This window comes from Anas platyrhynchos, chromosome 3 (genome assembly GCF_047663525.1).
Source record: "Anas platyrhynchos isolate ZD024472 breed Pekin duck chromosome 3, IASCAAS_PekinDuck_T2T, whole genome shotgun sequence".
NCBI classification, from domain to species: domain Eukaryota; kingdom Metazoa; phylum Chordata; class Aves; order Anseriformes; family Anatidae; genus Anas; species Anas platyrhynchos.
Genome location: NC_092589.1, coordinates 23545491 through 23569122, shown reverse-complemented (window position 1 = coordinate 23569122; position 23632 = coordinate 23545491). Strand labels below are relative to the sequence as shown.

At 35.4% G+C, this 23632-nt stretch overlaps 1 protein-coding gene across 4 annotated transcripts in view; it reads left to right on the top strand.

The window, feature by feature from the left end:
* Window positions 1-21373, top strand: part of EPRS1 (glutamyl-prolyl-tRNA synthetase 1) — a 38118-nt gene extending 16745 nt beyond the window's left edge. The window contains exons 13-34 of one of the 4 annotated variants that reach the window (XM_027453128.3): window positions 685-795; window positions 2441-2577; window positions 3273-3480; window positions 3934-4046; window positions 4659-4776; window positions 4868-5245; window positions 6078-6308; window positions 7014-7262; window positions 8127-8357; window positions 8688-8953; window positions 10286-10337; window positions 11132-11341; window positions 11469-11541; window positions 12100-12179; window positions 12512-12613; window positions 13265-13420; window positions 13537-13734; window positions 14090-14263; window positions 16775-16935; window positions 18126-18204; window positions 20667-20731; window positions 21005-21373. In XM_027453128.3, the coding sequence (XP_027308929.1) occupies window positions 685-795; window positions 2441-2577; window positions 3273-3480; window positions 3934-4046; window positions 4659-4776; window positions 4868-5245; window positions 6078-6308; window positions 7014-7262; window positions 8127-8357; window positions 8688-8953; window positions 10286-10337; window positions 11132-11341; window positions 11469-11541; window positions 12100-12179; window positions 12512-12613; window positions 13265-13420; window positions 13537-13734; window positions 14090-14263; window positions 16775-16935; window positions 18126-18204; window positions 20667-20731; window positions 21005-21155 (3543 nt within the window). In that variant the 3' untranslated portion in view covers window positions 21156-21373. The remainder of the gene's footprint in view (window positions 1-684; window positions 796-2440; window positions 2578-3272; window positions 3481-3933; window positions 4047-4658; window positions 4777-4867; window positions 5246-6077; window positions 6309-7013; window positions 7263-8126; window positions 8358-8687; window positions 8954-10285; window positions 10338-11131; window positions 11342-11468; window positions 11542-12099; window positions 12180-12511; window positions 12614-13264; window positions 13421-13536; window positions 13735-14089; window positions 14264-16774; window positions 16936-18125; window positions 18205-20666; window positions 20732-21004) is intronic. The other 3 variants (XM_027453131.3, XM_072035525.1, XM_027453133.3) reach the window with 3 other exon arrangements.
* The last annotated feature ends 2259 nt before the right edge of the window (window positions 21374-23632 follow it).

The following is a 23632-nucleotide window of genomic DNA, read 5'->3' as shown; positions in this document are numbered from 1 at the left end:
AACCAGTATTTCAGGTATGAGAAACACCGTGGAAAACTGCTTGGGCCAACCTTGAGAATGGACAATAAAAATATAGGGAGAAGTTTTGGTGGTATGTTTTTCTTGCCAGGCTCAAGTTGTAGAAATCCTGATGAAGCCAATATTATGATGTTGCCTTATTATAGTATCTAATGCTGCTGTATTAAAATTTTACTCTTAATTGGTGCTTCTTCTGTAGCTAAGTCTGTCCCTGATTCCTGGAGTACTCACCTGAAAAATTAGTATGGGATCAGGTTTTGTGCTGCTGGACAAAAGAGAAAACTGCGCCAATAAATTACTGCTTTAAATTCAGCTACCTAGAAAGAAAGTGGTCCAGATTTAATACCGGTAAAACTATCAAAGTACTTCTTACTATCTTCCCGATGAGGTATCAGCTCATAAATTTGCTTACTTCTGATGGCAGTACCCAGTGCACAGTTTTTACTCAAAGTAAAAATTAAAGAAGGGAAACTCTTTGTATTATCACTGTTCTCTCACTTTTTATCTTTTATAAATTTGGATCAAAGTAACATTAGGGCATACATTAAAAAAAAATGCAGTAACATAAAGAATACCAATTAATATTCCTTTTTTATTGTTTTATACAACATCTTATTTCTCTGTCAATGGCATATATTCATGATCCCCCTCATTTGTTTTCTGTAGGTTATAGACCCAGTAGCTCCTCGGTACACTGCTTTACTGAAAGATGCAGTGGTCCCAGTAAATGTTCCTGAAGCTCAAGAGGAGATGAAAGAAGTGGCTAAACATCCAAAGGTTCTCGCTTTGCTCTTACTATTCTTGTATTGCAGATCAGTAAGGTTGGAAGTACATTGGCTTAGAGCAGTCAGCAAGGAGAGTCCCTCATTTTAACTTGTTTGGACCATGGGAGATAAAACTAAGGTGTGCTTTTTTCATAAAATTGTCAGAAAGTCAGCAATTACTGAACGTGTTTGTTCATTTAAGAGAATGATATAGGAAACTGCAGTGTATATATTTACAAAAGCATATAGATAAAGTCATGACAAAAGGGAGTTTTGAGAAGAGGTGAGATATTACAAACATGGAGTGAGGCTAAGACATTTTTTATTATTGTTTAATTCAAGCTTTGACAGAGAAGTTTAAATATAAAGTTTAATTCAAGCTTTATGGTTACAATACAGTAGGTAATGCTTATCCATGAATGAAGAATGCAAGATGAGAAGGATGAAGGGAAAGATTTCTTTTAAATACTATATAAAGTTAGACTTAAGTAGAAAAGTGAAATATTAAACTGTTAATCCTACCATTATTTGGATTTTTTGGATGTGGCTTTTAAATTCAGATAGCAAATAGTTACCAGCAACAGTTCAGTTCTTACTGATTTGAAACTCTCAGTAATCAATTCAGAGTAATTTCCCTCAAAAAGGGGCCTGTGTTGCTGGTACATATTTTTTTTCCACTACAGTTAGGAAAGATGCTTTACTTTGAGCATGACATCTCAAGTTGTGCTTCAGCTTCTCTGAAAGCATCCCTTAGATATCAAACTTAACCGAGAAGCAAGTAAATGTTTTTCAAGTTATCTTTTTTTTTTCTTCTTCACTTTGTTGCTCTGAATACATCTGTGGCAATTTCTTGTAACTTAAAGATCAGCCTCTAGTTTGCCCTTTTCCCTGTGGTGGATTCACAGGGAAACAGGTTTTGAGTAGATGCGAGTGAGAATTGTGACTCTTAGAGTCAAAAAGAAGTTTGGTAAGATACAAGACTACATGCTAAAATATTGCTATTAAGAATGATGCCTCCAGTATGTAATGAAATAAGCACTGACCAGAAGAAACAAATTTCAAACTCCTGATCAGTTGAACAATTCTGAGCTCCCATCTGTTTGCATTTAAAGAAAAATAAAATTAAATCAAAACCAAACAAACAAAATGCAAAAAAAAAAAATGCTATAAAGCTGAGTATTTTTATTGTTCTAAGCAATACAGTAATATTACTATATTTAAGAATCTATCCAGCTGAGAGAAGCTGCATATTTAATTCCATATTATTTGTAAAAAAGTGAAGCTGAGAGTTAAGAAACTTGTTTTGAAGCGAACTTGCATAACAAGATGCGAATTTGATTAAAAGTTAGTTAGTCTTTACATGTAAGATCTTGAAAATGTATGGACTTGAAGGAAATAGGGTGTGCTATCAGTTGTGATGGACTTATTGTTAGAGATATAATTTTTGAATGTACTGTCAGAGGAACATATGCAGCTCTTACGAACTAGAAAATTGAGAAATATGTATAGAGGAATACTGTTGCTTTCTGTTACTGTTATTTTAAGTCTTTTATCTTCATCTATATTCTGTCATAAGGAAAGTAGTGTTTGAGCACTGCATTAAATTTAGCCAGTTTGTGTAATTGCCTCTCCTTTGAAATAAACACCATTTTTCACAGAATGCCGATGTTGGGTTGAAACCTGTGTGGTATGGCTCCAGAGTGCTGATCGAGGGTGCAGATGCAGAGACCCTGACAGAGGGAGAGGTGGTTACATTCATAAATTGGGGCAATATTATCATCACTAAATTAAACAGGTAAAAATATTGGGAGATGAAATTAACTTGTTTTTCAACTTTTTGTTGATATTTGTAGTAAGTATCTTTTAACAGTTTCAGTGGGTGTCCATGTATATATTACTTTGAAATATATTTCAAAGCTGGATGTTTGGCATAGAGCATATTTTACTATAGATCCAGGTCTGAAATCACCAGTCGGTCCTACTGCATGTCTCCCTTATTCAGTGTTCTGTATTTGTTGGTGGTGTTCCACTGTGAAACAGCTTTGTCAGACAAAAAAACAAAACAAACCACCTTTGAATTTTAACAATTTTTATTCTGTAGAAATACATACTTTAGCATACTAAAAAATTAACACAATCAAAATGTAAGTTGCAGAACTTTTGGGGTGAGGGAAGGAAACCGTTAATGTCATAATATTTTGGAAATAGTTATGTTGAGACAGTGGCAGAATTGAGTGAGTTGGTACAGAGAATGTAAAACAAATAGGTAGAGATTTAGAGATTTTTCTCATGTTCCGAAGTGTCCTGTGATATTTAAAAAAATCAGAAGTAAAGAAGAATTTCAACAGCAGTGACTACACTTTTCCATTTCCTACGCTTAAAGATTGAACTCTGAACAATTTTTTTTTTAATGGATCTGTTGATGTACTGTGGTATCAAATGAGAACAAATCATTTAGGTTTTGCTCTCATCATTTCTGTTTTTCTGTAGAAATTCAAATGGAAAAATTCTGTCCATTGATACCAAGTTAAACTTAGAGAATAAGGACTTCAAAAAAACCACTAAGATCACTTGGTTAGCAGACACTCCACGTGCACCACTCATCCCAACTGTATGTGTTAATTATGAACATCTAATCACTAAGCCAGTTCTAGGTAAAGATGAGGATTTCAAGCAATATATCAACCAAAATAGCAAGGTAAGATATTTTTCCCCTTTATATTTTACAAAGCTTTAAGCTTTTTTTTTTTTTTTTTGCCATTGCTATTTCTTGTTACTGTCTTTTGACAGTTTTTAAAACCTTGATAAACTTAATTTGTCAAACAAGCAAAGGGTATGTATCTTGTTTGTATGTTTTCCATTCAGCTTCTCATAACATGAATTGAAATGTAGTAATGTGATTTTAATTGTAATTTTGTATACTCATGCATTACCTGGCTCTTACACCTGGTACCAATAGTTTAATTTTTTTTTGTCACGTTGCATTCTTATAATGTGGCATCTTCTTGCGAGTACTTGTTCTGCTGCCTCTGGAATTAACTGACATTTCAACACTTAGAAAAATTAGCACTATCCTTCAACAGCTCTACCATTTTTCTTACTGTTTCTTGTGCCCTGTTAGGTTTGGACTGATTTATTTTAACTCTTACAGCAAGAAGAACTGATGTTAGGCGATCCTTGCCTTAGGGATTTAAAAAAAGGGGACATAATACAACTTCAGAGAAGAGGATTCTTTATTTGTGATCAACCATATGAGCCAGTGAGGTAAGCTACTTAAGAACAGGCCAAGCAGACATCACAGAATTTGCTTTAATTTGCTGTGTTTTAAGATGTTTACACGTCATGTCAACAGTAATGTTGCCAATATTTCACCAATGCTGCAGATATCTTCCTCTTTACCACTTTTCTGTGGGTTATTTTTGTGGACTATCATGGTTTTTGTCTATGTTCCTGTGTCTTCAACTGTTTAAGGCAAGCGTGTGGCACTTTCTGGTGCACCTCAACTAGCTTGGATTTGGTAGAGATCAGGTTTCCTTGTTCTGATTCTAAGAATATAAATTAAGGAACAATGTTACAGATTAAAACAGTCATTTGCCCAATTAGTGTGCGCAAATATTCTTTGTAACAGTTCTTTACAGAATTATCAAACATCTAAAATTACACTGCTGTTCAGCATAGCATTATTATATAAAGAGAACTTGCTGTTTGTAACAGGGATCAATACAGATCCCCAGCTACATAAATTTGAATAACTACAACTGTATACAAAGGCAAATACGGAGTTGTGAAAGAGAGACTTGAAGAGCAGAACATTTGTTGCAATAAATGTTTTATGTGTTATCTTGTATTTCTTGTTTTTTATAAATCTTCCTATAGTCCTTACAGCTGTAAAGAAGCCCCATGCATTTTGATTTACATTCCTGATGGACATACTAAGGAAATGCCAACATCTGGGTCAAAAGAGAAGGCCAAGGCTGAAAGTGCAAAGAAAGAGGTAAATTTGTGTTTTTAAAAAGTGCTGTAAAATGTATTACTGTACAAGGTGGTCATGCTGAATATTTGGCTTTTTTTTTCTTTTTTTAAAGGCTAGTTCAGCAGTAAAAGGAAAGTCTGCTCCACTTGCTGGTGGTACCTCTACTCCAACCTGTACTGCATCTGAAGACCATCTGGTTATTTACAACAGGGTGTCTGCACAGGGTGATGTAGTTCGTGACTTGAAAGCTAAGAAGGCAGCAAAGGAAGATATTGATAAAGCTGTGAAACAGTTGCTGGCCTTGAAAGCAGAATATAAAGAGAAGACAGGCCAGGAGTACAAGCCTGGAAGTCCTCCAATGTCTGTGAATGAACAGTGTGTGTCTTCAAAGCTTCAGACCTCTGGTACCCTGGACAGTAAAGCTCTGTATGATAAAGTAGCAGAGCAAGGAGAAGTTGTCCGAAAACTGAAAGCTGAGAAAGCACCTAAGGTGGCTGATTAAATTATTATTTTGTTTGGGTTTTGGGGGTTTGCATAGCCCATTGTCCTCTGCCTGTGGAGGTGAATGGGTTGATTCAATGCTTTCACGCTGATCATAATTTGCACTGAGCTGTGTTCGATCAAGACTTGCGTTTTCCAATATTCATCTTTTAGCTAGAAATATGACAAAATGCTAGGAATTTGCTTGCATTTTTATGGATATTAACAAACATTTCTTACTTCTGAAGCATTTATGCCAATGCATGAGTTGATTATCTGAATCTGGTCCTTGGGGTAAAAATGTCCTGCAGTTTTTTTATTTATTAATTTTACTAAATATAGTCAAATTATGTGACTTCATAGGATTGATTTGTTGCTATTTAAAGATTCTTTTAAAAAGGAAAAGTAAAGATTCAAATACAACAGATATCTTCAAGACATCTTTTTGGCTGGATCTGAGCATAAGAAACATAGCTACTAGTAGCTTTGTTCATTCTTTCTAATGCAAAGCAAAAAAAAAGAGAGGAAGTAATATACTTTGTGCCTGGTGGATAAATACTGTTCATAATAGTGTCTTGGTGGCACCGTAAAATCTTAATCAATGGGGAGATGTAAACTTTGTTGTTATAAATTTATACAGGATAGATAAAGAGGTTTCCTTGACTTCAGATACTTTGTTGCATTAGGAGAATAATAGATGAAACAACTACCGCATACTTAAGAAAACAGAATAGGTGTACATAATCTGCAGGTCTTTTCATAAAAACGTTTAATATGTACTTCAAAGTCTCATGTCTCTGCATCTTTGTGTCTCCCTTTTTCTACCCTTTTCTTTCTTTCAGGATCAGATAGGTGCTGCCGTGGACGTCCTTTTATCCCTTAAGGCAGAATATAAACAACAGACAGGCCAGGAGTACAAACCTGGAAGCCCACCTGTGGTCTTTGACCCTGCTCAGTCTTCTCCTGTTTCTACTCTTCCACCCCCATGTCCAGTAGACAGCAAATCTCTGTACAGCAAAGTAGCTGAACAAGGCGAAGTGGTCCGCAAACTTAAATCAGAGAAAGCTTCAAAGGTGTAATAGCAGTGAATACTTCTGAGTGGAACAGTATTTTCAGTTTAGATTAAAACCTAATCACAGGTTTTGTGAAACTTGGGGAACAAAATCTAAGCAAATACTTTAAAATTGCATAAAATGCTTTCTTGAATTCTCTTAAGCTGATATGGTTGACTTAACAAGTTCTGTGGTAGTGCATGGAGAGCCTGAAAAAAAAATAAACACTTTTTTTGTCTTTGTTTATTAATGGTACAAGCTAAGTGAAGGAGAATATAGACCGTAACTTAAAAAAAAGGTCTGTAAGTTGAAGGCTAGAATGGCAATTATGAATCTGGTGGTAATTTGATAGTGTCAAGGGAACCCATTCTTCGTTCAGAGTCTGAGAACTTGCTCCCATTCTCCTGTGCACAGAGCTATGCACTGCTCTAACTGCATGGAACTAAGCTGCTTAAATTGGGAGCTTTCTTTGCACTGAAATCAGCCTTCACATATATACTGCCTGTTTAAATCCTATATGACTCAGCTCATAGGTATTCTGGCTAAAAAGTTTTAGTGCAGGTCTTGGTAATGACACCTGCTACTAACATGTTACCTCTAGAAGTTGTATTACAACAGCTACGTTAGTGCCCGCTCTAGTAAAGGTTATGTTATCTTAGCTATTGTGTTGCATCTATGTTGTTTCTGTCTTCATCTGCAACTGCTTTTTTTCCTTTCTTGCTTCAGGAACAAGTAGATGAGGCTGTGAAAGTTCTTCTCAATTTAAAAGCAGAATATAAACAAAAGACAGGTCAAGAGTACAAGCCTGGAAATCCACCTACACCTTCTCCTTGTGTGTCTTCTGCTACACTTCCATCTTCTGTATGCTGCAGTAACTTGGGATCCTGTAGTTTAGTGGATGGCAAAGCACTTTATGATAATGTAGCTGAACAAGGTGAAGTGGTACGCAGACTGAAAGCAGAGAAAGCTTCCAAGGTACAACAGTAAATACAGAGTAATCAGTTGCAATTCTTACCACATTTTGCCGCCGGGGGGAAATATTTCACCAAGTAATGATCAAATGGTGTAATAAACTCCCTTATATCCTGGTCAGAGCTTAGCTATCAAACTTGCATGGTCTGGTAATGTCACAAGTTCACTCTGATACTGAATACTTTCTCAACTTCATTCTAAATTTTTAAATTTTTAAATTTTCATTAGAAAATTTAGAATGAAGTTGAGAAAGACTTCATTCTAAACTTCATTCTAAATTTTACAGATATAAAAAGTCAAACTTATCTCTGACATCTAGATGAATAGACAAGCATGACAGATGTCAATCCTGCAGAAAGTTTTAATATGTTTTACTTCTTGCTGTGTTTGTAACAGATGAAGATAAAAGTATCTAGCGTGCTGCAACAATAGCGAGATTTATCAAAACTTAGCACATTCAGTGAGAGCTGTGGAAAGGAGCAGGAGACAAACCTATGTGTTTTCAGGAGCTGCTGCTGTTTTCCTCTCTATATTTCTATGCTGTAGAATCCCTTTGTCTTGTAGATTTTTTTAAAGTCATTTTCTAAAACAGTGTGTTGTGTTTTTCAGTGTAGATTCTGCTGCAATTATTGATTGTAGCTGGCCTGGTGGGGCAGGGGAAGCATTCTCATACAACGTGATAGTGCTTAAAAACACTTCTGCTGCTTAGGGGCAACGTTGTGCTATTACTTGAGTCTTTCCTTAACTGTGAAGCCCTCTGTTGATTGCTAGATGGAAATTTTATTTTCTTAGCTTAAAAATCAATGTTTCTTGTTGGTTCAGTCTTTAGTTCTCACTAGTACATCTTGCTATTTATCCTCCCTATAGGATGAAATAGATGAAGCAGTAAAACTCCTTCTTTCTCTAAAAGCTGACTATAAGGAAAAGACTGGACAGGACTACAAGCCCGGACATCCGCCAGCAGCTCAAGGTGCTTTGCCCCAAGCATCAAATACAGCACAGAGTGGTCCTGACACACCTGAAGCTAAAGCGCTATTTAACAAAGTAGCTCTTCAAGGAGATGAAGTTAGGAAATTGAAAGCAGAAAAAGCAGAAAAGGTATAAAAATAAAATACTGTAATATTAAATTTTATATGGGTATTTAAATTTGAAAATCTATTTCAAATCAGTGTGATTATAGGAATTAGAAATGTGCATTCAGAATAGGCAGCGTTTGAATTCAGAGATCTGAAATGTGCTTTTTAAATTGTTCCTGTCAGATATAGTCCTTAAAATGTTAAAACATTTGAGTATCAGCTTTTGCAGAGGCTTTCCCCCAACACTGTGGATGTCCGTCCGTAATGCCAAACATAGATCTGTTTTGCTTTTTTGATAAAGCATTTACTTCTGTGGTTTCTGTATGAATTTATTTTTTTTTTGTCCTTCAAGGAAAAGATAGATGCAGCTGTTAAGGAACTTCTTCAGTTGAAGGCCCAGTATAAGTCTGTTGCAGGAGTTGACTATAAACCAGTTTCTGCTAGTGGTGCTGATGACAAAGACAAGAAGAAGAAAGAGAAAGAGAACAAGTCAGAAAAGCAGAGTAAGCAACAGAAGCAAAACGATGGACCGAAAAAAGAGCCTTTGCAAGGACAGAGTGGTAGTGATCTCTCCTCAAGTGGATCAGGAGAAGGTCAAGGCCCTAAGAAACAAACCAGGTAAAGACACGACCTTAAATCTATTTGCTAAGAACCAGAACTGTTTACCTCTATTCAGATTTTCAGATATTTACAGCTTTCTTGTTTCACTTGAAAGCATGAACAATTACGAAGTCATTATTAATTTTTATATTTGGGATCAAGCAAAAGCAAGTGACTGAAGCTTTAGTGCCTGTTGCACCTCATCATCCTAGTGAGGAGAATTCCTGCTTAGTCTGTAGAAATCATAAGGCAATATACACAGTCTTCTGTTGTGGCTCAGCTGTCATTGGGAACTTGCTGTGTTTCATTATTTGCTTCTGCAAAAATAATAAATAGCTTCTGCTATATTTTGCTCAGTGTGTGTGGGGGGGGGGGGGTGAAGCCTTGCGTTCGTTTTATTTTACCAAGGTTTCCAAAATATGTACTGTGAGTACCATGAGAAGTGTGTAAGCCCAACCCAGAGCTTGGCACTCTCCTATTGCACATGGAACTCTCCAGCGATGACTGCGGTGCATCCCTTCTCCTGCCCACGTGCTGAAAGTGTAGAGATCTTTTCACAACAAATATTATGCAACACTATTTGTTTCCTGTTTCAGATATATAGATTACATGTTAGAGGTGTGGTTATTTTGTATAAAAATTATTCTGGAGAAAGGTATTTTTCACCCTTAAACATCTCTGCTTACAGATATATGGAAGCTTTACTTTTGTCTATTGTCATTTGAATCTGGTTAAAATTGAAGGGCTTTAGCCTTCTTTAGGATCTTGGAGATTTACTAGTTATCTTTATTTTTTATTTTATTTTTTAGAGAGTCAGTTTTTTATCTTACAGTGTCTGATATGTTTAATTGGATAGCTCAAGTTGCATCTGTTTATTGAAACCACAGCCATAGGCTGGGTAAGAAATTTTTAAAAATACATGGTAAAACAGCTTGTGTGTATGTCTGGTTAGTCTTATGTTCTTATTGGTGGTGCTTTTTTTTTTTGTTTGTTTGTTTTTTGTTTTTTTGTTTTGTTATGAGGTTCCTTGATAAAACGCTGGGTGAGAATTAGAAGGGTACAAACACTGGAAAAGAAACCAAGCTGTTTTTAAAAGTACTCATTGTCTCAGTGAGGAGCTGCTAGCAATTCATACCAGCCAATTCATATTGAGCTGTCAGGAGGAAAAAAAAAAATTAAAAAGGGGGGGGTGGGGGGAGGGAAGAAAAGTTGGTATTATGAAATAAAACTAAAATATTCTGTTCCCTGTCCCTCCACCCCAACCAAAGGGGTGGAAAAAAAGAAAGATTAAGATAAATTTCATTGCTAAATGCTCAATGGCACAAATCTGGTTCTTTTCTAATACCATAGGCTGGGTCTAGAAGCTAAGAAAGAAGAAAATCTTGCAGACTGGTTCTCTCAGGTAAGTGCACACCAGTTTTAATTAAAGAATTATTTCACTCTCTTATAAAGACGAAGCGGATATTGATTTATATATTATATTGTATTTCTGTTTTTTCAAATGCACATTGAAGTACTTGCTCTTATGTTGTTATCATAGTCTCAAATAATGAAGTGCCTAGATTGAAGAGCTGAATAAATTAAAGTAGGCTGTAAAAAGTATGAGTGTGTGTGTGTTCTCATAATTTGTGTGCGTGTGTAAATTCCTCTTTCATTAAGTGCACACAACTTCAGTGAAGTGATAGGAATTTCACAGGCTTGGAAGTTTTATTTCATCTCAAGATGATGTATGACAAAAGTTACGATCTGTTGATACTGAAGGAGTTTGTTGTCACACAAGGGCAGAAAAGAGATGACTAGGTTACTTAAAGATTGTAAATATATATCAGTGTTATAAATTATTTCTTGCTTCTACTACAATTTTTGCATAAGCCCAAAGGAATAAAAATCTTCTGATGTGAGCTAGAGAAAGTTCTTGCAAAAGCAGTTTGTTGGTTCATGGAAAGTAGCTACTGACTCTTACCTTGGATTCATGAAATTCAATTTTTGCTGAGTTCTTACAGTATTCAGATCTATTATAGAACTTAATGTTCCTGCGTAACTTTCTTGTATAGGTAACAAAAGCGATCTCATCACGTATCTTTGCTAAATTTTGAGCACAAATATTTTTAAATAGGAGTTGCATGCTATAGGCTTGAATTATCAAGTGTTTTTTCTGTATGAAATTGAAACATCAGTATCTAACTCTTTTGAAAGGTGATCACAAAATCAGAGATGATAGAATACTATGATGTGAGTGGCTGCTACGTGCTTCGTCCTTGGGCTTATGCTATTTGGGAATCTATCAAGAACTTCTTTGATGCAGAGATCAAGAAACTTGGCGTGGAAAACTGTTACTTCCCCATGTTTGTATCCCAAGCTGCGCTAGAGAAAGAGAAGACTCATATTGCTGATTTTGCCCCTGAGGTACACTTCAAAACATTATTTTAATCTTAGTACAAGAAAACCCAACCCCTTAGTCTGCACCTGACTATGAAAGGAAGTTTTCCTCAAACGTGTTTTATTTGATTTTTAATTATTTTTTTTCCTTTAGGTTGCATGGGTCACAAGATCTGGGAAAACAGATCTGGCTGAACCAATTGCTGTACGTCCCACAAGTGAAACAGGTAGACGTCTTGTCATTCAGTTTGACTGTAAAGAAAACAGTTACTGATATAATGAAGCTGATAAATGAAGTCCCTTTTGAAAAGTGGAAACCCATCTTTTTGAATGTTTTACTGTAACTCCTTAAAATATTTCCTAAAATTTGCTGCTGTCTGCTGCAAATGTCACTTACACTATTAGTTCCCTTCAACGGACTTCTCTGGGAAATTTACATTCCAGGAACTTTTTCATTACTACCCTGAAAATTAACTGACTTTGAAAAAATGTTTGTTTTTTTTTTTTTTTTAATTAAATATTTTATATACTAAGGTTTGATTTGATTGTACTTTGATCCACATCCTGCATAAAAACAACATCAAGCTATTCTCTAGAGAGACAGGATAAAATTAAAGTTTTTTTCAGTGAAAATGTGTTAAGACAAAAAATATGTTTTAAAGAGAACTATAAATAAAAGGATAATTCTCACAGCAGAGAACGTTAAGCTTACATGTATCAAAGAAAAAGTTTTGGCATGAAGCGGCTGCATTGTGCAAAGAACCAAAACTGCTTTCTTTTCACAGTTATGTATCCTGCATATGCAAAGTGGGTGCAGTCACACAGGGATCTTCCAATCAAGCTTAATCAGTGGTGCAATGTTGTGGTATGTCAGTACATAATTTCTGACTGAACTGTTCTATCATAAGTGCAGTGTATGGCAATTATTTTATGTGGACGTGGCATGATGATACTAATCACAGCACATATTTCATGTCACAAGTATAAACATGGTTTTTATCACTTGATAAAATCTACATTACTAAGGTATATTGATATTAAGTACAAATCTGTAAATAGTTGACTTTTTAAACTTTATTCAGATTTTTCGAACTTTTAAGTGGCAACATATTTATAAATATTATTTTTAATAAATAATTTGATTTTAAGTGTAAATCATGGCATACAATTTTATTCCTTGTCATGTCTTGTTTATAGCGTTGGGAATTCAAACATCCCCAACCTTTCCTTCGCACTCGTGAGTTCCTTTGGCAAGAGGGTCACACAGCATTTGCAACATATGAAGAAGCAGCAGAGGAGGTAAAAAAGCAAATGCACTGACGCTTTTGCTTTCAGAAAGTTATCTTACCTTACTCCATGGCAACACAAACAAATCTTTTTAATTAGGACCTGGTGGAAATTGGTCTCACTTTATTTTGGGAGCCATCATGATAAACGTCAAGTATGCTAGCAACTGTTTTATCTCAGATGTAACTTGTGTGTAAGGCTTTAGTCATTTCAAACAGTATGACAAGTTGGAAGAGTGTAATCTTCATAGAGGATGTTAATTTTCCTTGAAAGTCTATATGAGTTAACTTGCTAGTGATAAGAAATTTTAGTACTTTGTCCAGAAACAGGTGCTTCATTGAATATCATGGTATATCCTTATTTATATAGTAGATATTCAAACTTTGAGATGGAAAGTAGGAGTCAATATAAACAATTGGACTTATATTTTTGCCATGACTCTTCTTATCTATTATGGTTTGTATTTGTTGGTATTTCGTTCATAGAAGATGAGGCAAAATGAAAAGCAGTTGAAGAAATCTTATTTTTTTTTTTTATCACGGTTTTGAGGAAAATATTTTTTTTTTAAGATTTTTAGATGCTAACACTTTGATTATAAATATATTTCATGTTTTATGAAAAACGTAATACTAAATAATTCTTAAAATAGCATGTTCATCATAGGTGATGCAAATACTTGATCTGTATGCTCAAGTGTATGAAGATCTCCTAGCAATACCTGTTGTGAAAGGAAAGAAGACAGAAAAGGAGAAGTTTGCTGGGGGTGATTATACAACAACTGTAGAAGCATTTATATCTGCCAGTGGAAGAGCTATCCAGGTATTTATCTAATAAATATTTTTTTTCAGTAATTACAGTAAGATGGAAGCCTTGAACTGATACTAGTGAGACTTAACTTTCAATTGAGCAGAATTTTCTGCATGTCACTATTTCAGGGAGCAACATCACATCACCTAGGACAGAACTTCTCAAAGATGTTTGAAATTGTATTTGAAGATCCCAAGAAACCGGGAGAAAAACAGTTTGCATATCAGAATTCCTGGGGCATTACAACTCGAACTATTGGTGTAATGACAATGATTCATGGAGATAACATGGGATTGGTGCTCCCACCTCGAGTAGCTTGTGTTCAGGTATGTAGAAATTGTCCATAATATGACTTCAAATACCCTTTCTTTTCCTTACCTGTCTTGGAATTCTTGAGCTTTTCCTAATAGGCACCAAAGAGTTTAACACAGCTGTCTAATTACAGAATGCGCTGTATAAATTTGATACAAATCATTAGGGTGCTTGAGGTGGACAAGCTCCCTTTAATAGTCCATCCATGTAAAATAATTATATCTGTATCATTTCAAAGAAAAGGGAAATATATTTTTTACTTCTGAGATAGTGAAATAAATTACTGGGCCACAATAATTTCTTAAGCTTATATAGTAATTATGAGATAATTTTATTATAATATGAAATACCTGTCATGTTATATTGCAGGTCGTAATTATTCCCTGTGGTATCACAAATTCCCTTTCTGAAGACGACAAAGAGGCTTTATTGAAGAAATGTAATGAATATCGTAAAAGGCTGCTTGGTGTTAATATCCGTGTACGTGCTGATCTAAGAGACAACTATTCACCTGGTTGGAAGTTTAATCATTGGGAACTTAAGGTACTTTCTTTTTTCTTCTAGAAGGTTTTTCAAAGCTGAAATGTGGGGTATGTATTTGTGTATTTTATTAGAAAGGTGGATGTTTTCTCTAAATGGACAATTACTGCCTTATAATCAGTGATCACCTCTATTAGAGTTTCTCTTTATTAATATATGAAGAACAAGTGTTTTCCAAGACTTGCTATTTGCTAGGATAAACATGTCATTAGCAGTTTTTGAACTTTAAAGTCTTCACCTTATATACTTAGAAAATGGCATTATTACTACAAATCAACTGCATGTTTAAAAATTTGTACAAATACAAAGTGTCTTCAGGATCACAATCGTGTGTTCTTTGCACACAGTGGAACAGAGGAGATAAACCTGTATAGTGCTGACAAAGAAAGGAGCAATTTTGTTGATTTAAAACACTATTATGTTGCCCTTTATATAGCAGGTAAACGAAACAGCTCTGTTTCATCAATTATAAGAGGTTTTTGTAAAACAAAAATAGCAGAATGGAACAAAAATATGATAATTAGAAATTGAACAATGTAGAGAGTGATTTTACAGGATCATGTTTTCGTTTGGAATTTGAAATTAATATGTTTGTCTTCATTGTAAGATGATAGAAGCTCCCTGAATTGTCAAAAGTTCCTGTTGTTTCCAAGTTCTTTTTCTTTTGTCTAACCTCTTACATTTTAAAAAATTAAGCTCTAATACCAAGAACTCATGTTATGAGGCTTTTTTTTTTTTAAATAGGTTTACCAAGGAGGTGCAGCAGGGGGCAAACTTGATGCTTTTTATAAAATGTACTAAAGTATTCAGAATAAACCATTTATACATGTCGTCTTATATTTGAACTGTAGCTAGATGTCATCAAAATACATACATAAAACCTTCATTTAGAATCACGTTGAGAAATAAGAGACCTAATTAAAAAAATGAATTAGTATTCTCAGCATGAATGCTGATTTTCATAGAGCTTTGGCGGTAGACAAGCACTTCGGGTATTCAGCTTACAACGAGAAAAAATTTATTGCCCTGGTAGTAGTCCAGCATTGTTCAGGTCTCCTGCAGCTATAACTTCACAAATGGCTTATGTGCTACTTCACTAAGTTACCTGGTGCCCCTCACCCCTTCTGAATTTCAACCTGTATGTTTCCCCCCAAAAAAACCATATTTTATCTCCTTGTCTTAAATTTTGACACGGTAAGAACAAGTAGAATACATACACTGCATCGTCAACGTAATTGCAGACAGAGTGAACTCATTTTACTGAGTACCGATAAGGAAGTTAATAGGGTAAAACATACAAGGATACTAGAGTAATAAGTGCAAGAATGAACTGGGAAGCATTTTACCTTATCTGTTTCTCAGCTTACCAGGTTTCTCACGCTACCTCCAAAGACAGACAAGTCATTGCTAGTTGTTTTATAGTGTCTGGCTGTAGTTCAATTGCTCTTTCTTAGGTAGTCTTCCTGTGTGGCCATTAAGATTCTTTCTTTCACTAGAAAATTGTTACAGTTAGAAAATGGGATGGAAATGCTAAATACATTTTTTTAAATATACCATAAATTAAAATTTTTAAGTTGTTAGGAATAACTTTGAACAGCTTTTTATGTAGCTTTGCAGGAGGAGTAGATATTGCATCCTTGAGATGGATTTTAATATATTAATTCATGGCATGAAGAATATGGGGTATGGGGAATCACAGACTGGTTGAGGTCAGAAGGGACCTCTGGTGATCATCTAGTCCAACCCCCCTGCTCGAGCAGGGTCACCTAGTGCATGTTGCACAGGTTCATGTCCAGGTGGGTTTTGACTATTTCCAGAGAAAGATACTCCATAACCTCTCTGGGCAACTTGTTCCAGTGCTCTGTCACCCTCACGGTAAGAAGTTTTTCCTCATATTCAAATGGAACCTCCTGTGTTTCAGTTTTTGCCTACTACTTCTTGTCCTATCTCTGGGCAGCACCAAAAAGTCCGCACAACACCACACATGCTCATATACCCACTCTCCTATGCACTCTTACCCTTTCCACTGAAAAAACATGTACAGCTTATGACACACATGACATCAGGATGTAGAGGAAAATAAATAGAACTCAATAGACTCTAACTAGTAAAATGCGAACTTTCTGTCTGCCTGTTTAAGGGAGATGAGAAATTACATGGTTCTTACCACTGAAGTTTATGAAGCATAAAAGCTTTACATAAAAAAGCTATCTGTTTATAGTCAAATATTCCATGCTATTGACACTGATATTAAGTCTGTGTTTAACAGAACTGCTATTTCTTATTCATACATCTGAAGGCGAAACACATCTGAAAGCGAAACAAGACTGGAGCAAGAGAGTGTGAATGGGAAAGACAGAAATTAATAAAAGCGGTGCAATATGTGCTGATTTTTTTCAAAGAAACTTAAGTTTTTAAAATAATGTGTTAGGACTGTGCTTCAAAAAACAAAAGAAAGAATATTAACTCTTCTGAGAATCACTCATTGTAACTTCTCACTTTTTTTTCATTAAGGGTGTTCCAGTCAGGGTTGAAGTGGGACCACGAGACATGAAAAGCCAACAGTTTGTAGCTGTCAGAAGAGATACAGGACAGAAGCTGACTCTTTCAGAACATGAGGCAGAAGATAAACTGAAGCAGATTTTGGAGGAGATCCACGCTAACCTATATAACAGGTAAATTGAGTGATATAACAAATGGCTATGCTAATCACACATGTAATTTACCTGTCAGAAGAATTTCTTGATTTATTGGTTAGACTGTTCAGAAAGACAGGTTTGGCCCATCTTTCTGTTTGTGATGTTTGATATTCCGCCTCCAGAACTTGTTCACATACGTTGACAGAAGTTTCCTTAAGTGCTTGTGAAACACAACGTTAAAGGTTGTGAACTGACTTTAAAAATACTTCTTTGAATTCTTGTAAAGTATTAATAAAAAAAAGTATATATCATAAATAGTTAATTGGATGGTATTGTATGGGATTCATTTCCGAAAGATGCTTTTGGTAGGGAATTTTGAAAGATACAAAGTTGTCAAAGAAGCTTCAGTAGTTGAAGATCTATTTTCAGAAGTGTATGGTAAGACCCTATGTCCTCTTGAATTTCATACATTTGATTTCTTATGAGAAAACAATTGCTTTTCAAACTGTTGTTTCACACAGAATCAAAGGATGTTAGGGATTGGAAGGGACCTTGAAAGATCATCTAGTCCAATCTGCCTGCCAGAGCAGGAACACCTAAATTAGGTCACACAGGAACACATCCAAGTGGGTTTTGAATGTCTCCAGAGAAGGAGACTCCACAAACCCCTCTGGGCAGCCTGTTCCAGTGTTCTGTCACCTTTGGTTATTGCATATCCCAAATCCCCTGCATGTCTGTTATTGCAAATTCTGGTTCCCAAGCACACCTGGAAAGATCTAACTGGCTGATCAAGCATCATATCAGATGAGTTTGACTGCTGGAATGTACTTCCTTTCATGGTGATCAGGTTGTTTACAAGCAGAATATGTTTATCTATTTAAGAATCATTCTGTTGTTCAGATTTGGAATGTAATTTAAAAAACAAAATAAAACACAATTGCCTGTAGTATTTGTTACTGCCTACAGTTGGTCAATGTTGAAATGATGTGCACAACTGTGAATTAACATAGTAAAATATGCAGCTAACTGCACCACCCAGTAGCAATTAATCAAGATTTCATCTCTTTGAGGGCAGAATGGTGGAAAAACATAATCTGATTAGGAAGATTCAAATTAATATATAGCTTCTCTTGTAATTTTTGTTTTGGCTAGCTCTGAAAACTTGGTTCAGTTAGCCAGTGAGGTTATGTATATAAGCCTACCGTGACTGATTTTTTTTCTTTTAGAGCTTCTGAGGACCTAAAAAGTCATATGGTGGTGGCCAATAATATGGAAGATTTTCAAAAAGAGCTTGATTCAGGAAAGGTAAGGGTATTTACTTCATTCCAAAATCCTTCTAAGTGCCTTCATACCCTTCCTGTCCCTTACAAATAATCAGAGGCTAAAAGCTTCAAAGACTGTGTATACATCCATCCATGTTCTAGCTGTTACGGAACTCTCCCCTAACAAGCAGATGAAGCATTGCCTGTAGAGCTGCACAAAGAAAAATCAGCTTTTCCAAGCTAATTTATTTATTTCTTCTTTTGCTGAAATACTGTATTTATTAAATATGATGTAAAATTCTAGTGCTATCTAAGAGGTGAGAGTGCCTTGAAGTGAATTGTGTTGCTGCAATTTGATAATTTGCATTTAAAGTGTTTGCATTTTTATTAGAAGGTGCTTTTCAGAGAGATTAATGTAAATATTTTATTCAGATTAAGATAAGCTACTGTCATTGTGCTAATAAAAACAGCGAAAAACTCTTGTCAAATCTTGTGATAGCGTCCAAGTTAGAGTCTAAAGTACATGCTACTTACGTCAGAGAAGATTTGCCTTTATGACCTGAGTAGAAGCCATTGAGTTCATTGAGAATTGCTGGGAATCAGAACCCTCCTTGGGTTGATAGTAAGAATAACTCATGATGGTGGATGATTGAGTTCATCTGATCTATCTTTATAGACATGCTAGAGATCTGTGAAAAACTTAAAGTTCTGGCAAAGCATTTGAAACTTAGGTGAGTGATTAAATCTTCACCAGAGATTTGAGCCTCATTCTTTTTTAGAGATCTGCTCCCATTAACCCTGAAATTCTGTCACCGGCTGTCAGCCTGTGAAATTCTTCATATATTTAGACGAATGTATTCAAGTAGTACAATCTTCAGAATCAATCATTAAGACTGCATTTTATAGAGAGATCAATTGTTGAGTTTTTTTTTTTTTTTTTTGTACACCAATTAGGTCTACTCTGAAAACTTCAGAATTTCTGATGGAAAGTGATAGCGTCAAGAACTCGGTTACTCTTGTTGACTTCAAAAATAGTTTTATAAGTTAGCCTTGACTTTTGATCACACTCTTTTCTTGCTTCTATTGCACTTGAATCTGATTTATAGCTAGTTTTGAAGGAATGATTGTGAACGTCAGAGGTGGGACTGATTTAGCATGCTTACGAAGTTGAGGATATGGATATTTTAGACGTTCTTGTGCATAGGTGCTGAAGTAGCAGTATTGTCTTATTTTCCTTTACAAAACTAAATAACAGTGTAAAATACTCTGTTTTGAAATGGTTTGGGGTTCTTCCTGCTGACTACAAAGTAATGTTTCCTTAGAGCAGCTCTCTTTAAAGCATCTCATGATTCTGGTGGTAGATTTTAACATAAAAATCCTTAGCCTTTACTTAACAAATAATTCTACTCCACATAGGTGTTCAAATAGTACTACTGTTCTCTGAGTAGTATTACTACACGTGACTTCAAGATATGCTTCCAAAATAAGTGCTCCTTTAAACTATACTAGTCTTCAAGACAAAGAAACAGTTGAGGAAAAATATGTTTTTGTGTAAAAATCAGTTGAAATGGAGAGTCAAATTCATTCCAAGAGGAAGAATATAATGTGGAGTTAATTGTTTATTTGTACACGTTCATAAATTGTTACCTTTTAATTTTCATGAACGCTGTAGGTATACCCTTTTTTCTCCTTCTGCAGAATTATCAAATGATACTGTCTGCCAATGTGTAAAATGCCTGGTCTTCAATATCCAGTACTCAGGTTCATGTACAGCTAGATTCTAGAGAGTGCCAAGGGAATTTTACGATTTATGTTATATTAGAACTTGAATATAGTTTAATATATAAACTTTGAAATATGAATAAATATTTTTACATTTCTAAGTTAATTGAGAAAACTGAAGTTCATCATTTTATGACTCCCCATCTACCATTATATGTTGTATGCATGATATTTTATGCCACATGTATTCTGTAATTTCTTCAAATTATACTGTTAGCACTGGCTGTGGTTTAAGAAGAAAGTTTGTAAGCTGAAGTACTCATGCCTAATTCCTGTTACTGTATTCTGCTGACTGTAATTGAAATGTAGGCTATTAACTCTTTAAAAATATGGGCCGCTTCTGTGTTCTTTTAAGCTACATGCAAAGTTTAGTTCAAACTATAAGAATAATTGCATGTGTATTGAAACTTTAACAAAAGATTAATGTGAGCAAAATTAGAGCGGTAATGGTTCCTTTTTTCACTGCAAGAAAGTGAAGCTATGAAGTGAAGCTTACTAAAGGTGTGCTCCAGTTCATGGCAAATTGAGAATTCTGCACTAAGGATGTAAATTTGGTGAAAGAAAACCACAGATCAGTAAAGCTTATTCACAATATTGATAGAACTAAAATGATTCTGCAAGCAGAATTTAGTAGCTACATTGTCCTCCAGTCTTCCAGAGACAAGGAGAAGTTTTTCTAGATGCATAGCTCATTTTTTCTACCCCTTCTCCCTTTCATTTCAGATTGTACAAATCCCTTTCTGTGGGGAAATTGAGTGTGAGGATTGGATCAAGAAGACCACTGCCAGGTAAAATACAACCAAACTGGAGAGGATCTGCCAAGATCAAAATAAAAATGTTCTGAATGTAAAACAGGCATATAAGATGCCTGTGGGTGTAACACTCGTGTACAGTCTTTGTCCTTGACTCTTGCTGTCCTGTGTAATACAGTATACTTACACCCTTAGATTTGAAACTTTCAGTCTAATTTAGTGTGTTTTTGAGATTTTATGCATAATACACTTTATTGTATCTTCATTTTTAAATAAAGATTTTTACTTATTAATATGCTTTTATTTCAGGGATCAAGATCTTGAGCCTGGCGCCCCCTCCATGGGAGCAAAAAGTCTCTGCATACCTTTTCAGCCTCTCCGTGAACTACAGAGCGGGGCAAAATGTGTCTGCGGCAAAAACCCTGCCAAGTTTTACACCCTATTTGGTCGTAGTTATTAAACTGCTATTGAAAGCACCTTCTCCTTTATCTGTGAATTGAACTTTTTTTAATAAGACTGAAATAGCCCCTAAACTTAATCAGTTTTGTGACTTTTTAGATGATTCAAAAAACAAAGCCATAAACCATAAACACCCCCAGTTGTCAGTCTTAGACTAGCAGTAATTCGCAGACTTTTCTGTAAACACCTCTAATAATAAACATGTATCGTGAGCTGTAATATGCTTTGGTTGTTTTTTCTATGTTGCTGAATGGGAAGGATGGAATATACCTTGCTCATGTCTGTCTTTTTTTTTTTTCATTTTTGGTGCATATTTTCTTGTACTCTGAGAAAATGTCTGAAAGACTGGAAAGAACATCATAAACACTCCAGTTCAGTGTTCCTACGTAAAATTTACACATAAAATGACTGCTTTTAGTTTTGCCTTCAAAGCTTGTAAATTTTTCAGTTTTCAATACAAACTTGCTGTTAACTTTTAGGCAAGGTAAATTCTACTATTTTTGGAAACTGCCTCTTGAGCCAGATGTTTCAAAGAATATATCCACCCCATCCTGAATCACATTTGAAAGACTATCTTAAAATAAATGCCACATTGTTAGCTGGATGCAGGTTAATGGCATTGCAGGTATTTTGCAAAGTTCTGTTTCTGTTATCTTATAAATTGGCATTTATAGCTGTCTCACAGTGATACTGCAATGAGTAATGCATAGGCAATCTGAAGGGAGGTATTTTAAGCGCTAAAGATTTTAGACTGTGGTTGTATCTATGCCATGTTCCTTAAAGTCCCTTTTCTTTTCCTTCACTTACTGTGTGTAGCTTTAGCAGAGAAGGTTGGGTGTTGCAGAGGTATGAAATGATTTGAAGAGGAAAAAAACCTTTCATTGTTAGCATAAGATTGGCTTAAAGAAGGAAGTCCTGGCAATAAATAGCACCAAAGAGTAACTTTTGAATGGTGCATACTTAGCTTGTTCCTCATTCTTGATTTTGCTGCATGATGGAAGGTTACCTAAACCCCTTGTCCTGAAGATTTGAGTGAAAACTTGGCAATTAAAAAATTACACCAGTAAGATCCTCCCCAGACTCTTCCTAGATCAATACTACATGTCTCCCTGTTCTGCCTGTTTCCAAAATACAATTTTTGTATCAATAGTCCAAAAGTCTTAAGCATATATGAGACTTACAGTGCAGGTCTTCATACTTCTCACCTTTTCAAAAACATGTAAAATGTTTGCTTTTGCATAGATGCATGTGGCCAGCTTTCAAAACATTGTCAAAATACTGAATATGAAATTGAACCAGTGGCTTGTCCAGCATATTATCACTTGTGGTTGTACCCCAGGTTTTGTGAGAAAATTGCAAAAATTATTAAATACTTCAGACCACCTTGCTCAGAATGCTTGAACACTTGGAAATTCTCTGACGATGATTAGTACTAAAGGATTTGCGTTGGTTGCATCTTAAAATCATCTATTTTTTTTTTCTCACTATATAGACAAAGTCTCAAGGGTGGTATTTAGCAAAGGATTTGGGAAATGATACCTCAGTCTATATGTTCAACTTCTTTCACAGCTGACTTAACAGAAGAGTGTCCCTAAGACCTTTCTGTCCTGGTATCCTGCCTCTAGCATGGACTGGAACTGTATTTTGAGGATAACTTTTAGTAGGAGGACTGGAGTGTTGTTCTCCCAGACTCTCATAATGGCAAAATCAATCTAGTTTTAAGAGCTATTGCATACTACTTACACTGTCATACACACTGGGCACTCAGCTTCGGTGTCCTCAGGCATAAGTGACTGAAGAGCACCAAGAGTTTCTGGCAGAGCAAAACAGGTTGTTAAGAACTGATAAGCAGTTTCAGCTCCCATCAAAACACTACAACCGGTATTTTAAAAATTAGATGTTTAAGCTGCTAATAGCACAGAACAAAGAAAAGGCAAAACTAAATACAGTCTCAAATACTGCAACCTTATCAGTTTGAACAAACAGCCAACCTTCAACCAGTTGACTTGATTAAATTCATGAGTAAACATGTTGACAACGCTGTTCTTAGAACTGAGGTGCTCTCATTCTGTAATGGGTTTGAAGACAGAGCTTCCCCTGCAGCCCCCTGGCATGTTTCTCTCTTTCGTAGTAGGACTTGAAGTACCTGAAGGTGATTGAATCTGCTGTGGTGATCTTCCACAGAGGAGAGGCTAATGCCTGTCTGGCAGAGATGGTCCTGTCTCAGGTGTCCTTCCACTAAAAGCACAAACAGAGCTGTCTGCAAGTAGAAATATTCACACTCTTAATTACACCAGTATAAAAAACTTTATCTCTTGGTAAATTATCTATTAGAAACTAAGTAAATGAATCAGAATAACATCATGTGGTTGATTAACTGATACTACTTTATAACAGAATTGCAGATAGTTTTCTTTGTTCTTAGGGTTGATAAGTTTGGGTTAAACTTTGTAAGGTGGGATACAGTGATAGTGCTGC